The 17,313-nt window shown below is 34.0% G+C and overlaps 1 protein-coding gene across 13 annotated transcripts in view; it reads left to right on the plus strand.

The window, feature by feature from the left end:
* The first annotated feature begins 5 nt into the window (after positions 1 to 5).
* tou (toutatis) overlaps positions 6 to 17,313 on the plus strand; it is a 32,651-nt gene continuing 15,343 nt past the window's right edge. For 8 of the 13 annotated variants that reach the window (XM_015981606.2, XM_015981605.2, XM_015981607.2 and 5 more), the window contains exons 1-4: positions 7 to 267; positions 13,250 to 13,291; positions 16,922 to 16,990; positions 17,190 to 17,310. In XM_015981606.2, coding sequence (XP_015837092.1) covers positions 17,205 to 17,310 — 106 coding nt within the window. In that variant the 5' untranslated portion in view covers positions 7 to 267; positions 13,250 to 13,291; positions 16,922 to 16,990; positions 17,190 to 17,204. Of the gene's footprint in view, positions 268 to 13,100; positions 13,123 to 13,249; positions 13,292 to 16,921; positions 16,991 to 17,041; positions 17,311 to 17,313 lie in introns of those variants that run through there. The other 5 variants (XM_008197611.3, XM_015981604.2, XM_064355742.1 and 2 more) reach the window with 4 other exon arrangements.

A 17,313-nucleotide genomic window follows, 5' to 3' on the forward strand; every position in this document is an offset into this window, starting at 1 on the left:
GAGGGGGGTTGGCAAGCAATCGGACTGACACCAAGCCTAGGTCCGGCCATCTTGTGACGGCAAGCGCTCTCGTCCGCAAAACAGCCCCCAATTCGCGAAATTCGACGCGATAACGCGCCCAAAAGTGCCCCCAGTGCCCCCGTGCCACCGCCGGCTCCGCACGTGCTCCTCCACATTGCGATCGCCGTTTTTGCACATGAGTGATACATTTTTATTATTGTGACTGTGGACACTTTCGGATAAAAACACACGCTAATTACCCCAAAGGTGAGTGGAAACGCGGCCCAGCTGCCTCGGACGGCGTTTGTTTATCTTAGTGATAAGCGCCCAACTCGCGCTCTGCAATTGCCTTATTATTGCATCGATCTACCAGATACGATCATCAAATTGCGATTTTTTTAACGCCAGTCTGCCCTAAATATGCTATTTTATGTAACAGCTGCATACACGTACAAATAGCGGTACTAAAACATTCATTCCCAGCAACGTTCTTTCATTGTGTCTTCTTCCTACATCTCCTCGTTCTAGAAAAACAATTGAGCGGTTGCCATAGGTAGGTAATTAGATATGACGAGGTGGACTGACTTTATTTTATTATTTAGTCGATGAAATTGCCCGGCTTTCACCAATTACCTTAATGCATGAAAAAATTACAAAATAAACGAAACACGGGGGTTGCCACTCGTAAAAACAAAGCGTTATCTCTTCTCACCCCCATATTTTCTTCAGATGTCGATAAAATTCGCTACTTACTGCACCATCAGGTTTATAAATAACGAGAATTAGCCCGGCTTTGTCTCTTATTATTATTTCACGATCCGGGGCTAATTTTAACTCAGATAAACCCTCATGGTTTTTTTTCAAATTCGGTCTTTGGGTCACGACGGGTCAGTGAACCAATTTTGGAAAAATTGAGGGGTACGGCGTGAATTATAGCCCAATTATTATTATTATCACGTCAATACGTTTCAAGGTTTCGTCGTTGATTTTTATTTTGTTTGAAAAAAGCAGCAACAGAATTGTGAATATGTATGAAGTTGATCCAGATTTAAAATCTTTATTGATATTGCTACCGATCGTGAGACCTTCAATTGATAAATTTAATCCGAGATTAAAATTAAGGTGATAATCGGAAAATTACCCATTCGCTGGTAGCCGATCACGTGAACCGAATTGGTGTCTTCGGGAAGACAAACGGATGTTTATTTGGGTTTGTTCTCAATTGGTTAAAAAGTCTTAAGTGTTAATCCAAAATTTCTCTTATATCGTTACGTACGTGCATGAAACTTAATTTCTTAATTTTTTCTATATGCATGAACTCAGTTTAACGAACTCAGGAGCTTTGTTGTAACCGATCGTTCGTTCTAACCGAAATTTTTAAGTTAAGGGAGCTTTAAAGTTTGAATAAAATACAGGCAATAAAGTGTGAATATATTTTATTAAGAAAAAAAGTACATATTTTTTTATATGCATATGATAATATGGAAATATTCTATTTATTTACTTACTTTTGTGTGAACTGAACTTTTGGAATCTTTCTGCAATATCGGAAATGTTTATTTTTTCCTACAATGTAACAAAAGTGCACGTGCGTTCGTTAAAAGCCTGGTTAGTTAGAACCGAGTTCCACTGTATATTATAAATGTCTACAAGTTTTTGTATAATTCTTTTAGTAATTATTAATACCTAAGTATTATTATTATTATTATTATTATTATTATTATTATTATTATTAAGTATTATTTAGTAACTAAGTATGTCTCTAATATTAAATCAGTGATAAAAAAATGTCTCTAGTCTCCCTTAAAAATTGATCTCTTTTCAAGTAGGTAAATGGCACTCGTAATTCAAATTAGCTTGATTCGCATTTAATTAATGCTTTACGTTTAATTAGGTTTAGTTGCTTTTAATTTACAAAAATCAATCTAATCCCAAATTAAAATTTGATTACAATTCTCGTAATTGTCTGTAACTAGTTCGAGAACAAAATGTAAATTACACAACGAATTTATTTTTGGACTTGTACATTTTTTTAATAATTGTTACGCAAAATAACATATAAACATCGTTTCTTTAATAAAAGACTTATTCAACAATTATATTAATTAATATTCATTCACTAGTATTTTACAAAACTGTAGAGAATTGTGGAAAAAATTCACGTGCAAACACTGATTTGTGTGACTTATTAGTTATTACTTTAGTCAATATACACATTTGTTTTGTTGAAGTTTGTTGATATAAATTTCTTCATCATAATATTGGGGTCAGTTTACAAAGCGAATTGAAATTTAATTCAGAATTTAACGAATTAGTACTTTGCTTTGTCAAATTAACTGCTAACTGTCGAAATAAATTTAATTGCAATTAAATGATCTACCTTATTACGTAAATCGGTCTATACAAATTTTTTATTAAAAATTTTTGATAAAATAATAAGCGAATCGAACAAGGAAATGCAAAATTGTTTTTTTTAAATGTCGTTTGAGCTTAAATCTGTATGAAATTTATCAGAAGATGTGAGTAAAACCAATAAGGTTTATTTTATTGTTTCGAAAATTACAAATTAAATGAGCAGGAAGAGGAAAAAATAAGTATAAATACTTTAACATTATTTAAGCTGTGGTCCTCAGAAGGAATTAAAACAACTTTTTGAACCATTTTATTGGAAGTATTGAATATTTTGAATATTTTTTTGGGCTTGGGACATTTTTATTAATTTTTGAGCAAAACAATGTCTAAACATCGTTTCTTTAGAAGACTTGATTGGTTTAAACAATAAATTGTTTGGACAGTAGGGCCAATAAAAAGAAATAACAATTTTATGGTCTATAACACGATTTATAAAAATTAGCAAATAATATTAGGAATGGATTTACGAGAGGATCGGTAAAATTTTACAAACAAAACTCGTCCGATAACGAAAAACTTTCGATGTTGTCATCGTAGCTTCTCGAACCCCTCCTGGGCATATTTTTATTTATTTTTTATTCGTTTTTAAGCCATGCATGTCCGTACGTCGAACTAATTGGAGTAACAGTAAATCGATTGTGTGTAGTTACATTTGTTGTAACAGTATAAGCCTTGTAAGTATGTACGTGACAATGACAGTGTCATTTGGTCGATTTTGCGTCCCTAATTACCATAAATCGATAGTCGTTGCGAAAAAATCTTAAAATTCAATCATCGCGTCGAAACTCGAATTGTTTTTATCAATTAAAAACACAAAGAGAGAAGCGCAACAAGAGGCATTATAAATTTAAACGTGTTCAGCAAATAAAGAAATCGATACAAATGAATAGAGCTCGTCGATTCCCCCACCGGCAGCCATTCTGTTTGTAAAGACAGGCCGGGAGTGCCTCGCTTTATGCCCAAATACCGCCAAGAACGGAGAGGAACTGATAAAGTACGCACTTGGGTCACGCAAAAATTAACCAAAATGTGATAGTATGTAATCAAAATCCAAGGTCAAGGCGGAATGCGCCAAGCCACCGAAATGAAAATAGGGACTTCCTGTCTTGATCAGTGTTCTCATTGTTCGTCCGTATTGTCCAGACCCGTGTGGGTGTTTCACCGAATCGTGATTTAATAATTAGAATAAAAAACTGGTTTGTAATCAAGGCTAGTTTTTCGCACACCGATTGTAAAACAGATTCGTCACTTGATCATTCTTGGGTTAATAGCGGAGGCTCGTGAGATGGAATCCGCGTTGGTCTCTCTCTCGCATACATATTTATACTTTTTACGAGCGGCATCCGTCGATAATTCCTCGCATGGGTCATTCTTCGAGACCCAACCAGCGTTCCATTCTTTCCTCCATCCATCCGTCCAAATGTCAAGCAACAGCAGCTGCTCGGCTCGAAGAAAGCTGCCATATTCGTAATGAGGAGACTCTTCCGGATTTGTAAAAATAGCCGGAGTAAATATTTTTATGAGCGATTACTGGTTTGGCAAAGGCGAACTTGGAAGGAAACCCAGTATCGATGTCTTCTAGAGCAGTGAAATTCATTAATTCCATGAGCTGTTCCGTTCTTGATTTAATTTATGGTTTAAGCAGGCTTCTACTTTCAGACGTAGAACGTGGATATGCCTTTGAATCGAATTAAATTTCAGTTAGAATTCCTTAAACCGAACGGAATTGCTTGTCTTAAATTGGCTAAAAGAGCTACTAATTAATTTAATTAGTTACATATTGAAGGGAAAAGTGGTCGGATTGGGGTTGCTTGCGCGAGAAACCCAACAATTGGGCTCTTTGTGGCGCTTCCCTTGTGCGATATTTTAATAAGTAAGCTTTTGGTGAATATTTTCGGAAACTATTTTTTATTTCGTTAAACCGTGAAAAAAATGTAATGCTACATAATCTTTTACGCGTGAAATAAAGTCTTGAAGAGCTACAACATGCCAAATCATTGACTTTGACAGTTGAACTTTAAAAACGAATTTCTTCTGTAGGTAAACACCTAACATCCAGTTGGATTAGTGCAGAAGGTTGTTTTATACTAGAGCAAGGGTCGGCAACCTTTTTTTACAAAGCCAAAAAATATATTGGGTTTGTCAAAAATCGCGGACACGCTCTTGATGGTGGCATTACTTTTAGTTAATATTTTTCTAAACGTGGAAAAATAGGTCTAGCTGTACGAGTTGTCATTTTTTGTTTTTGATTTCAGCTTTTGTTTACGAAAGGTTTTGTGAATTTTTTTACCCAAAATAGTATTCTGTATAGCTCTATCTAGCTGTTTTTAAATGCCTATCCGCGACTTGTGTAAACTAGACTAGTTTGTAAACTAGCCAAACTGTTGGCTATTTTAATAGAAAACGCAGTTTCAACTGAAGTAGCGGTTAGTTTACAAACTAGCCAAGAATCTTGGCTAATTAGTCATTTACTTAAAGGATAAAATAATTCAAAAGTTTATGAACTATCCAAGGCATTCTGTGGCTAATATGAAAATCAAAACGCAAAATATCCAATGCTTTAGCTGTTGTAGTTGAATTAATCAACTTAGAAAAGAAAATAATGATATGTTTTTATTTTTGATTAGCGAGTCAGGTTTATAAACTAAGTAACTAAAAGACTGGTTGATTTAGCTAGTTTATAAACCAACCAAGCAAACTTGGACTTACAATGGTTAAAATGCGAATATAAATTTCTATTTTATTTTTCAAATAAATTTCTTCACTAGTTTGTAAACTAGCTGCTACTTTAGTTTAAACTGCGGTTTCTATTAAAATAGCCAAGGGTTTGACTAGTTTAGAAATTAACCAGCTAGTTTACAAACCATCCAAGTGTACACATTTTTATTTTTATAAAATACTATTATCTGTTAATAAATTTAAAGGAAATAGTGACTTTAAAATTATATTTAACACTTTTAGTTGATCAAACAGTGTATACTGTAACATCAAATTAAAATAAATGCATAATAAAAATAAGAACTATTAATACACATTTTTTGTGGAAAAGTTTGTCAATATTCGGTTTAAATGAGAGAGCAGGCAGCTGAACTGATTTCTTAGTTTCTTTTTAACGTTCGTAAATGTCAAGAACAATCGACAGAAGTTCAAATACTCACATATTTAAATAAAAACAACTCTGGAAATGAGCCGTAATTATTCATTAGAAGAGCCGCAGGTTGTTAATTTCTTATTACCAAACTACTTTTTCATTATTTGTAATTATTTGACTATAGGTAACAAAGATTGATTTTGTGGATATCTCGTTTTTTTTTTAATTTTTACTTAGACATTGTTGTTATAATGTTTTAATGTTAATAATTGTGTTTGGTCCACATATCGATTATAGTTCAGTTTATGCCTACTCTGAAATTACAAACTACCCTGTAATCCAAATTCTAGCTTGATCTGACTAATCAGAATGATCGGTTTTCAATACCACTAACCGGATTGCAGCATTTTGGTCCACCGTAACGTAACAAACAGTATAACCACTTTTGTTTCAGCGTTGTGAATAGTTCAGAGCTTTGCCCAACTTGATTTAAGATTCGGTGTGAAGCTGCATCATTTGAAGCATGATTTTATCGTTTATGCTTTGCTTTGTCACTGTTATTGACAGTGAATGAGGCACATATACGTCTTGTGTTAAAGTCACGTTTATAATGAACGAAGCTACTAGAAGCTGTACAACTTTGGGCTGTTGCTGCAAGAACTTGCCCGAGGTTTACACACAATGGGTAGTTGGAGTTCTCTTATGGCCACTTCTTCTCTTAGTTCTTGAATGAATTCTAATTTTATTTTTTATGGGTTACCGTGATAATGTTATCGCGTCAAGCCTAAATTTGTCAACCTAAATCAAATTGGTTCGAATTGAATTAGTGGCGATTTTCGGTCCGGTGGATGAATAATGTATGGTAGATCTCCAACAAAACAGACTCGTCCAATACAGAAACGTGTTAATTGCGCCAATCTGAATAATTTTTATTTCATAATGGAGGCAAAAATCACATCATCACCGTGTTTGTCAAGATACCACACTACAAATTTACATTCCAATGAATCATTGCGCTCTGTGAGTAACGTTCTTGAATGCCGGCCAGCGTTTCCCTTCATTACTACATTTCGAATTATTTTTCCCTTGTTGGCGGTTTCAATAGAAATAATACAGTTTGCTCGGTAAATATTGACCCGGCGTTTTGAAGCGGAATGCCGGCGATTCGGACAAGTTTTTCATTTTTGTGGTAATTGCAAGTGTTGACTTTTACAGTGACAATAATTAAATCAATTTCGGAAACGGTGAAACAGTGTCGGTCCTCACGTGACGTATTGATTATCGAATTCGTTTATTTTGAAAGTGTAATTTTAGCTAAATATTGCCATGCCGTGTTGCCAAAGCGTGTAATTTGCATGGCGGCTTGTTGATAAATGATTGCAGTTTCGATGGGATTGCGTTTTAAAAACAAACTAGAGACCAAACATGACAGAAATGATGTATTGATTAATCGTCTTTTTTCCACGAAAAAATTAATAGCCAAAGTTTTATGGGGGTAAGGGTCATTTGCTTGCGGCGATAATTGTGAAAAAATCGATTGTTATGTTCTGACCCTAATTTGGTTAATTGAAGTCTAGCGAAGCTGGAACTAATCAACGACCTACGTGTACAAATTAACATTTAATTATTATCACAGTAGTCGTTCGAAAGGGTGCGCTTTTACGTTATCATTTATTTATTAATTCGGAATCGATGACTACGCTAAGAGTCAACTCGTGCATTTTTAATGAAACGCCGCGGTTTATTTCAGGAGGGGAGGTATTCTTAGATGTTTTTAATGCATTAGGGGTTGTTTGGGGAGAAATTGCCGTACAATTCGATTAATGGAACATTTCATATTCATACATAGTTTTGTGAAACCTACGCTCTCCACGGAAGATTATTATAGGCATTAAAGGCCGATTGTCAGAAACTGAATTGAAATTCAGATTCAAATTAACTCAAATTACTTTCATTTCGTTCATTTACTTTACATTGCGTCAAATTAATTGCGAATAAAATTTGATTTTGCATTCAATGTTTTGTTGACCTGCCTTCAGTGACTTTTATTTCTCTTTTAACGAAATTTATAATATATTATGAATATTTAAGACATGATTAATATGTGATTTGGATTTTTACGTGTCTTTAAATTATCCTAATCATCAGCGAACCATAACGAACAAATGCTTTTTTAACAGTTATAAAAACATTTAACTGTGTTAGTATTTTTTTAACTTTGCTTTTAAATTTAAAATTGAGATTTTATCAGACCTAACATTCTTTCAGCTGAGGTTTGAGAATTTGATCATTATCGCGAGTGGTAATAAACCGAAATGTTTAAAGTACTGTATTTCTCTGTCATAAAACAAGAGAAGAAAGTTTAAAAATAAATAAAAAATTATTACATAACGTGTTACGACTCTAACAATCGCAGAGTACTTTCTGCAATTCAAAATTAATTTTTACTGTATATTTACTTGATTCAGTTTTGATAAAAAGAAAAATCTTTTAACCCAGAAAAAAAGTTGGTTATCGGACACATTTTCTTTGGTAAAGATTTTAACCAAGCACTGAAATACGCTAAATTTGGAAATAAATTAGTAACCAGTATATTCTTGGTTTAACCATCAATATACCGGCCGTAGTCTTGGAAAAAAGTTGTTAACCCGACACATTTTCTACGGTAAAGATTTTAACCTCGGTTAAATCCTAACCAAGGAGGATATCAATTGGTTACCAGAATATTTCTCGTTTAATTATTAACTGGAATACAGAGCGTAACTCTGAAAAAAAGTTGGTAGTCCGATACATTTTCTTTGATAAAGATTTTAACCTCGGTTAATTTATAACCAAGCACTGAATTCACCAAACCTGGAAATAAATTGGTAACAGAACATTTTTGTTTAACTGGAATACCGTGCGTAACAATGAAAAAAGTTGATAACACGACATATTTTCTTCAGGAAAGATTTTAACCTCGGTTAAATTATAACCAAGCACTGAAATACGCTAAACCAGGAAATAAATTTGTAAGCAGAATATTTTTGGTTTAATTATTAACTGGAAAATACAGGCCGAAAAAAAGTAAGTAACCCGACACGTTTTCTTCGGTAAAGATTTTAACCTTGATTAAATGTAACCAAGCACTGAAATACGGCAAAGCAGGAAATAAATTGGTAACCAGAATATTTTTGGTTTAACCGTCCACTGAAATACCTGCCACAAGAGATTTAAAGATATTTTGTGGATGCTATTTATCTCTATTTAATTAATGGTACTGGTAAATTAACGACCAACAGAAAAATTTTGTAATTTTTATTTACTTACTTTATTTATTTACTAATACTTACATTAAAACTTTGAGATTCTTCATTTTCTTTGGGTGTAACAAACTATATTATCTTTTGAACTAACATAATTATTTCTTTAATTTTAGATGACTAATGAGAAATACGTCAAATTAATCTGGAAATTCGTTCATTCATACTACTTACGATTTTATATAAAAATACCTTCTCTCAATAAAATGATAAGAAAACACAAAATTTGTTCAATTTGTTAGCATATGTTTTGAAGACTTACAACACCTGGAATTACTTCTTATCCGGATTTCTCTACGAATTTCCAAATCCCAGTCATCGAGTTCCACTTAGCGCTAATTATAATATCAAATAGAAAATATCAATTAATTTAAATAAGTGCGTTATTTCCCAAGCAGGTTAAACACCCAACCAAGATCCAGATGTGCAACTCCACCGTGTAATTCCAAATATCCCACATATCTTGAAAAAATTCCAGAGCAGCTATAACTCGTATTTCCGTTAATTTTTTGCACGTCATAAATAAATTTTAATTGCCGGTTATTCTCGATGATAATTACAAGCCCCGCCTGATTTTTCACACCGCCCATGTCCATTTAGCCGCGATACGAATTAGGCAATTGCCAGTAAGTTTTCTCAAGTGAAAGCGATGCAGTTTGCATGAACTCCAGCCGTTTTAATAAATTTATTATTATGAGGAGGTATTTTTAGCCGCGCGTAGGCTATTTTTACAACCCATTCTATTATTATTTATGCACAATAGCCGCTCTTTAATAGATCCTCGTCATCGTTTTTACGCATCTTGTGGAAACGCGGAAATGTGCTTTCACCGCGGCAATTCCGTGCGTAAGTTCATTGTTTGTCGTTAGCATTAAAAGCGCGATTAAAACGATGATGCCTCGTAGAATTGGATAGGGTAGAGAGCCATATAGATGGAAAATCAATAGGACGAGTGAGGTACGGCAAGTTTAGAAGTCCAGGGGGTGGCAGCGCCGCCACCCCTTGCAGTAATATGACGTCCGTCCTCCTTGGCGGTGGAATTGTAACGACGGCGAACGCCTGATGCTTACTAATATGCAATGCGGCAGCAGCTATGACAAATGTAAGCGCCCCTGGAAATAAAAATACACACAGAGAGAAAGAAGTTCGCCATTCCGCGATCAATACGTCGTGTTTCGTATGTTTACGGCTCGGATTCTTCACTTATTTGTCTCAGATATGATTGGTGGGGGCGGCGGGATAACCGTTGACTCATAAAATTATGAGAATAGTCAACGGCTTCATTTCCATCGATTTTTAACTGGGGCGACACAATTTGTCGCAATTGCACAATTTGGTGAATATAAATCGGTTATTGCGATATGAAGGAGAGGTTTCACTCGTGCGTGAGCAGGTGAAAATATGCTCCATTGTTTGGGACATATTAAACTTTAAGTAGCTGATAAAGTCAATATTTCGGTTGCTCGACATTTCACGGCTTCATTTTTACTACTGGAAAATTATTGGCACAATTAACATGTGCTAGATTCTTGTAATGGACACCTAAAGCATTTGAACTTTTCTAAATTACTCTAATAATGTGAAAGTTGAGTGCATACAGAGGAGTGAAGTATTCGAACTAATCACGTTAAAGATCCTTGTAAGGAGCTACATTTACAAACAAAAATTTAACAAAAGCTAATTTACTTGTTTATGGCCAACGCCTTTTTTTATTTACCCGGTCATAATCATAAATTCTGGTATAAATAGGTGCAGGTAAGAACGCCGCTACTGGTCATAAACCCTTAAATCTTCAGGAAACGCTTCATGTTAATCTGTTATCTCACCCAAAATTTATGGTGTCATAAATTGCTATTTAAAATTTTGACAAATAATCATCAAGGAAATTCACAGACTGCCTGCAAATGAGCGACTTAATGTCTATTTTGTATGATTCGTCATGTGTGAAGTTTGTTTGTTTTGTTACTTTTGTAACAAATAGGAAATATAACTAACGCAGGAGATTGTTGAGTCACATCTGTGCGCCGGTGATAAAAACTAATTTACAATTTTTATTATAAATATTATATTATTTAACTTTTTATTACACCCATAAATTTAGGCAGAACGAAAACAGGTATTTTCGTGACTAATTATAAAACCGCTTAAAATTGTATGAATATAATAATTATTAATAAACATGGACACCATTTATGACACGTAAATTATGGCAAAATTTTATTGTCTTGATCTAGAACTTGTGGAAAATTAACAAGAAACATGTTATTTTTTATTGGTGGTTTTATTCTAAAAGATTCATGACAGCCCCCATCTCCGCACTGAGATGCAAATGACAGTACGTTCATTCGACGTAACGAAAAACAGTTGCGTTTCCAAACGGATATTGTAAATTAAAAGACAAGACCCCATTCACATAATCCTCGAAGCCGACTGTTTTACATAACACAAACGGTGGTAGTGAGAGTGAAGGGTGGCGCGAGTTACGCATAATAAGGGTGGCAGAAACCCATTCGCCAGGGAAACACATTGTATATTACTTCCGGTGTGTAATTGGATTTGTTTTTCCCTGATACACACCCTCTAAAGTACGTATCAGTCACAAAGCGATTTTTTAAACTTTTATTATAATTAATGGTCGGTTGCGTACGTTATGAGGGCTTGAAAGAAGCGAGATCATTTGCTACATTAATTTCGTAAATGTTAATAGTCATCGCTAATTTATGGGGGGCTATTGTGTTAGAATATTATGAATTGTGTTTTTGTAATAATGGTGATAAAAAATCGGACTGACTGAAGGCGGTGTTATGTAAGTTGCTAGTGAAGTTTCCAATGAAATTTGGACGGAAATAAGACGATTTTTGTACAACAGGAAATTGTTTAATTAAGGCAAATGCAGGTTAACAACCGAGAGTCTTGTCTTAGACTTAAATAATGGGGAATAAGTATGTGGTTTAATTGTGGAGCTATCTTTTGTAATGAAGCCATTACCTCTGCTCCGTGGAATTATTTTATAAAGTTAAATGCAAAACGTTAATTATTGCATTAAAACTTTGGGAAAATTTGCGTACTTTTATTTCACTTCTCTCACAGATAAGCAAATGATTTTTTAACTTTTTGGAGGGTATTGTCTGGTAATTATTTCATCAAAAAAATATTTAAAAATTAAAATAAAAATAAAAACGGATAGCTCAACTGTTTTTCGGAAAATGTCTTGAAATTAATATTTTTAATAAAATGTCTCTCAGAACACCCAATTGTGTTACATAAGCTCTTTGCCTTCGGCAGGCATTGTTTGCATACAAATTACCTTCCAAAATAAGATAGAGTATTGACTATTCGGAGGGAACTAATGAAGCAATTAAAAATTAATAAACCATTGATGTGATTTTTATGAAGTTTGAATGAAATGAAACGTAATTAAACGACACGACTTTTTTTAAATACAATGGATGCAGAGTTTAGTCAAAGCCAAGCAACAAATAAAATATACGGCGATGGTTTAAAAAACTTTTAACCTCTTGGTGGATTGATGGTTCAATTTTTTATTTTCTCAATCACGTCAAAACTATTCGAAAATGTGGCACTATTTTGGTCTAAACTGAAGTAAGATAATCTGGGAAATCCACAGGCGTCGATGAAAACGACAAATTCCCAATAGTTTTTTAGTTCCAAAATTTTAAAAAATTGACCTGCTTTTGCGTTTTTTTAAATTCTCTCGAAAACTATTAGTCGGAAAACAATAATCTTTTTTGAAAATGATAGATAATTGAAAGAGCTTTTTAACGATAAGGTTATCTCTAATAGTTACGGAATTATTGGTCGATAAATGTTCCGGGTACCGGAAATCGACCAATATCTAGACAAAATTGGCAACATCTAAATCTTAAAAATCGAACTTACTGAATTTTTTTCTACTTTTAACAACTTCAGGGGGTTGTAAACTCATAGAAAAGCTCAAAACTTTAATAGAGTGAGTTCAATTTTTTTTCCATTTTTGTGAAGGTGGGTAAGAAGTGCCTTAGGGATTATTAAAATTTTTCAGATTTTCGTATTGAGGAATTCTAAAATTTCTGGTTGCAATGTAGAAGAGTTTTGCTTGTTTTGTAGGCATGATATTTGGTCCAAATCGTATTTGGTCGCTAATTGATTTTGAATTCGAGCGTTTGGTTGTTTGGTACTGCTGTCGCGTGCAGTGCAGCAGAGCCTCTCTCCACCCAATAAAACGAAGAATGACGGCAGTCAGAGTGAATTTTAACAGCGATTAATGTACAGTCTTCGAAAATGCACCGGTACACGAAAGTAAACCGGTCGATTCAGGTAAATGATGGCCGGCTGTTCCGTGCTTTGTTTTGTTATTATTTTCGAGTCGCTGCTTTTTCCATCCTCCACATGTGACCATAATTATCGCAATGATTTTAAAAATCCTTTTTTCTTCTTGTTCCAGATATGAACGAGTTGCGGCGTCTCGTCCCCTAGTCCTAATTAGGTGAGTTTTTGCATCTGAAATTCCTCAAAGACCGTAGCAATAATTAACAAGTTTTACAATCGTCAAAGCAAGATTGGAGATTAGCGCGTTTCGGAATGCTCCGAGTAAACAGCTGTCTCCTGGGCTATTTTCCCCTCATACTTGCCGCACACACATGTAAAAGACGTGTTTTTTCGGTTCGGGCTCTTATTTACGATTCTATTCCTGCATAAGCAATTGCCTGCCACAGTGGGAGTTCGTTAGTTCGTTGCAGAAGATCGATGGCAGCTTCGTTTATGTAACACGTTAATAGGTGTAGATACATTATTCAAACAACAGTTTTTCCTGCTTTTATTTGGTAGCGACGCGTTCGCCATGTATAGGTTTCAATTGAAAATTCAAGAGAAAGTTATTCACTTCATGGGGCAATTTGAGGCTGCGTCGGTGATTAATGCGCGCTGTGGCATTTGAAGATAACACTTTTGAGAACAGGTAGGACGTTTTGGGACGTGATACCGATCTGGGCTGGCGCGGACACATTGTCTTAAAAATATTAATCATCGGCCAAAGAAACCACTTTCGTTACTTTTTGATTATTTGATTACGAGACAATGTAATATTCTGCGAATTGTTAATTTATTATGTGCGACTACAATATTTTTATTGTTTTCCCGAGGCGAGGCCTTGACTATAATAAAGGAGACCTTAAATTACTCCTGAATAGCAATGATCGCAAATACAGTGTGAACGTCCGTCTCAATCGATGCGACCATAATTCACTGAATAATTTATTGAAAATTGGTGGATTTGCAAATCAAAGCCATACATTATGCCATTCGGTTACTGCAACTTACCTGCTCCAAAATCAATTTTTAATCTCAGTGACACGTTTCCTTTGTTGATTCTATTTCCCAGGTCTGGATGAATTTTATGTGGGGCACAAAATAATGATTTTCTTTCATGTGACAAGAAATAAAGGATGGACTGTTTATGAAGGCCAAGAATACGAAAGGACGAGGGTTGTTTGACGTTTGAATGAAAAATTCAAAAAATTTTTTTCATGAATTTTTCTAAAAAATAGATCGTTTAGTGGTTTTTCTTAATGATTGTTTTCAATTAATTTAAAATTAAAATCAATCATCTACGTTTGTTTCACGCAAGGTATTTGGGTTCAACTAATTTACATTTCTCCTCCCCGTGTTTAATTTTTTATTAGCTTCACCGGCAATACAATGGAAACATTTACATCGAAATTTCAATTTACATAATTGTTTGATAAACTAATGTCGTTTAGTGGTTTATTGCATAGATTTAGCATTTTGTTTCTTTTTTATTACCACTTCAATACTGAACGTAATCATTATAGCCTAGGCACATTTCACAGCTAATTGTTTGACTTGAAAAAACTAGAACACAGTCACACTGAAAACTGTGTCTTTCCGAGCAACAGATGGTCAGCGTCTAACCATTTCGTACCCATCTCCATCTAATTTCGTCTCTGGTTATAAACTCTTTGTTTCATTTCCCGTTGAAACTGAAATTTCTCGCAAGTCAACCTAAGATCGTTCACCTCGCATCCGACACAAGAACGTCATCAAGAATTTCTTTTTTCCTCGTCGGAATTAAAGAGCCCACCCACTCACACTATCGAGGGGAGAACTAATCTAGGTCGAAGGTCAGGGACGCTATCATTTCACCGGGTCAAGTTCACCCTCCCGCGTTTCCTCTGACCTTCATTTACATTACTGCATTCAACCGGTGCAGAATTTTCAAAATGTTTCGGATTTAACCGGCAAACGGAAACTGGGCGATTTTAATCGTGCTCTATTTTTTCTCTAATATTGATGGCTTTAGCACCGAGGAAAATATTGTAAAATAATCGATTATCTGATTGAATGGCATTTAAACAATATTTTCAAGCCAATTGGGCGATTTTTCGGTTTATTTTAATGGAAATTTTACAAAAATGCATCTTCGGTTTAAAATATAAAACTTTCAAAATATACACCTCCGCAGAGTAAATTTTCGATTCAGTTCCGTCATTTTTCACACTTTCGTGAAAACTTTAAGGTTAAAAAAGGTAAAAGCAACACCATTTTCGATCCGATTCTATAATTTTTTAAGTGATTTTTGCCAAAATTTTGTTTAGTACGAAATTATTGCGTTTTTAAATGAAAAAAAACGTGCTAATAATGTAACGTAAAAATGCTAAAATCATATTATTTTCGATCCAATAATTTATTTTTAACCGTTTTGGCGACATATTTTTGAATAATTAAAAGAAAATTCGGTTAATTGTTTATCAAAATTCACTAAGCAACTGCATTTTTGAATGAAAATGGGTTAAAATATCGTAAAAGTTAAAATAATTTACTTTTCGATACAATTTAATGTTTTTTTTTATTAATTTTTGAGGAATTTTGCGTTTTATAAAACCAAGTAAAACGCTTGAGATAGCAAAACATTTTATTTTGAATATGGAAAAAAACATATTTTCCTAATTGAATTAGGAGAAGTTACAATTTTCTGCACTTAAATAATAATAATAATAATAATTAATATTGAAAATTCGAAAATTTTTACCGAATTTTGCAAAATCTTGTGTTCAATTCGTCAGGAAAACTGACAATTTTTTTTATTCATAACGTTTTTTTTATCTTGGCTTTGCTTCAACAAAAAATCAGAGAAAGGAAAAAATATTGAAAATTTTTAACCCATAAGTTAGTAAGTTTCGTTCCATTTTAACAAAGTCTGGCTTAAAAGGTTAAAAAAGCAAAAATAATACAATTTTCGACATAATTCTGCTTTTTTTGATAAATTTTTTATTAAATGTTTTCAAAATAATTGCGTTTCGGATTTCTGGCTAAAGAGCACATGCTAAAACGTTTGAAAGTAAGAAAAAATAGTATAACTTTTATTCAATTTTCTAGTGCTTTTCTGTTCTGTATCTACTAACAAAATTTCGGTAAAAAACGGCATTTCAATGCTCGAAAAAGCCACAAATAACACCATTTACAATTGTGTGAAGTGAATCAGAATTTTATTGGTTCCTGTCTTCAAAATTAATATTTGTAACACTAAAAAACTTTTTACCTAAAATGAGTGTTTGTGACAGCAATTTATACACTAAACATTCGATTTGCAAAATTTTATTTTTCCACAGAATATTTGAGAATTTGTATGGTACTTACTTTGTGACACGGTCCCTAAATGATAATTAAATTACCTAAAAGTTGATTGTTTTATAAAAAAAGCTAAAGTATTGGTTATGTTCTATTAGTAAAATTTGTCATATTAACCAGGCAATGGTTTAGTCAATTTACAAACTACGATCGAGTATCTTATAAGAGTTATAAGCCAGTGATTATGGAAAAATTCTAGTTTATTAGTTGTTGTTTGTTGGAGTTCAACGTTTTAAACTTTTTGGATTTCGAATCGAAGGCATCTTTTTTGTTAGCCAGTGTAATTTATAAATAGATCGATGAAGAGTCGTTGTAAAGGCGTTTGTTGTGACCGTTCATGGTAACAAAGGTGGTAATTAAAGAGTAAATAGCACGCCATTGCTCTGACGATTGTGATTCCGCAAAACTGAATATTTCATCGGAATGACTCTCAAAATTGTGAAACTCATCAAAGTGACTGTGTTTTCAGGACGCCCACCGTCAAAATGGGCTGAAGCCGCTTTTTTGGAGGCAGCAGTTCCAAAAATTCCAAAAATAGGTGAGTTCCTCCTTCGTTTAGCAACCAACCATAATTTAAAAATGTGTGCAGGGCCGCCTTGTTGCTCCCCATTTCTCCGCATAAATTCTCGTTTTTGCTTTGACTTTAAAACAAATGTGAAAAAATTGACAGAATGGATAAATAACAATCGTAGAACGAATTTAATTCAGCTGTCGTCTCACGCGTTGTAATTTTCCAGCATAGCGGATTGGAAATGGATAAAGAAAATGGTAAGGGCGCCGAAGGTAATTCAGGTTCCAGCAAAGTGTCAAATCCCAGCGATCCGACGCCTTTACTCGATGCCGCCAGCCTCTTCGGAGGTA

Source organism: Tribolium castaneum, chromosome 3 (genome assembly GCF_031307605.1).
Source record: "Tribolium castaneum strain GA2 chromosome 3, icTriCast1.1, whole genome shotgun sequence".
NCBI classification, from domain to species: Eukaryota; Metazoa; Arthropoda; class Insecta; order Coleoptera; family Tenebrionidae; genus Tribolium; species Tribolium castaneum.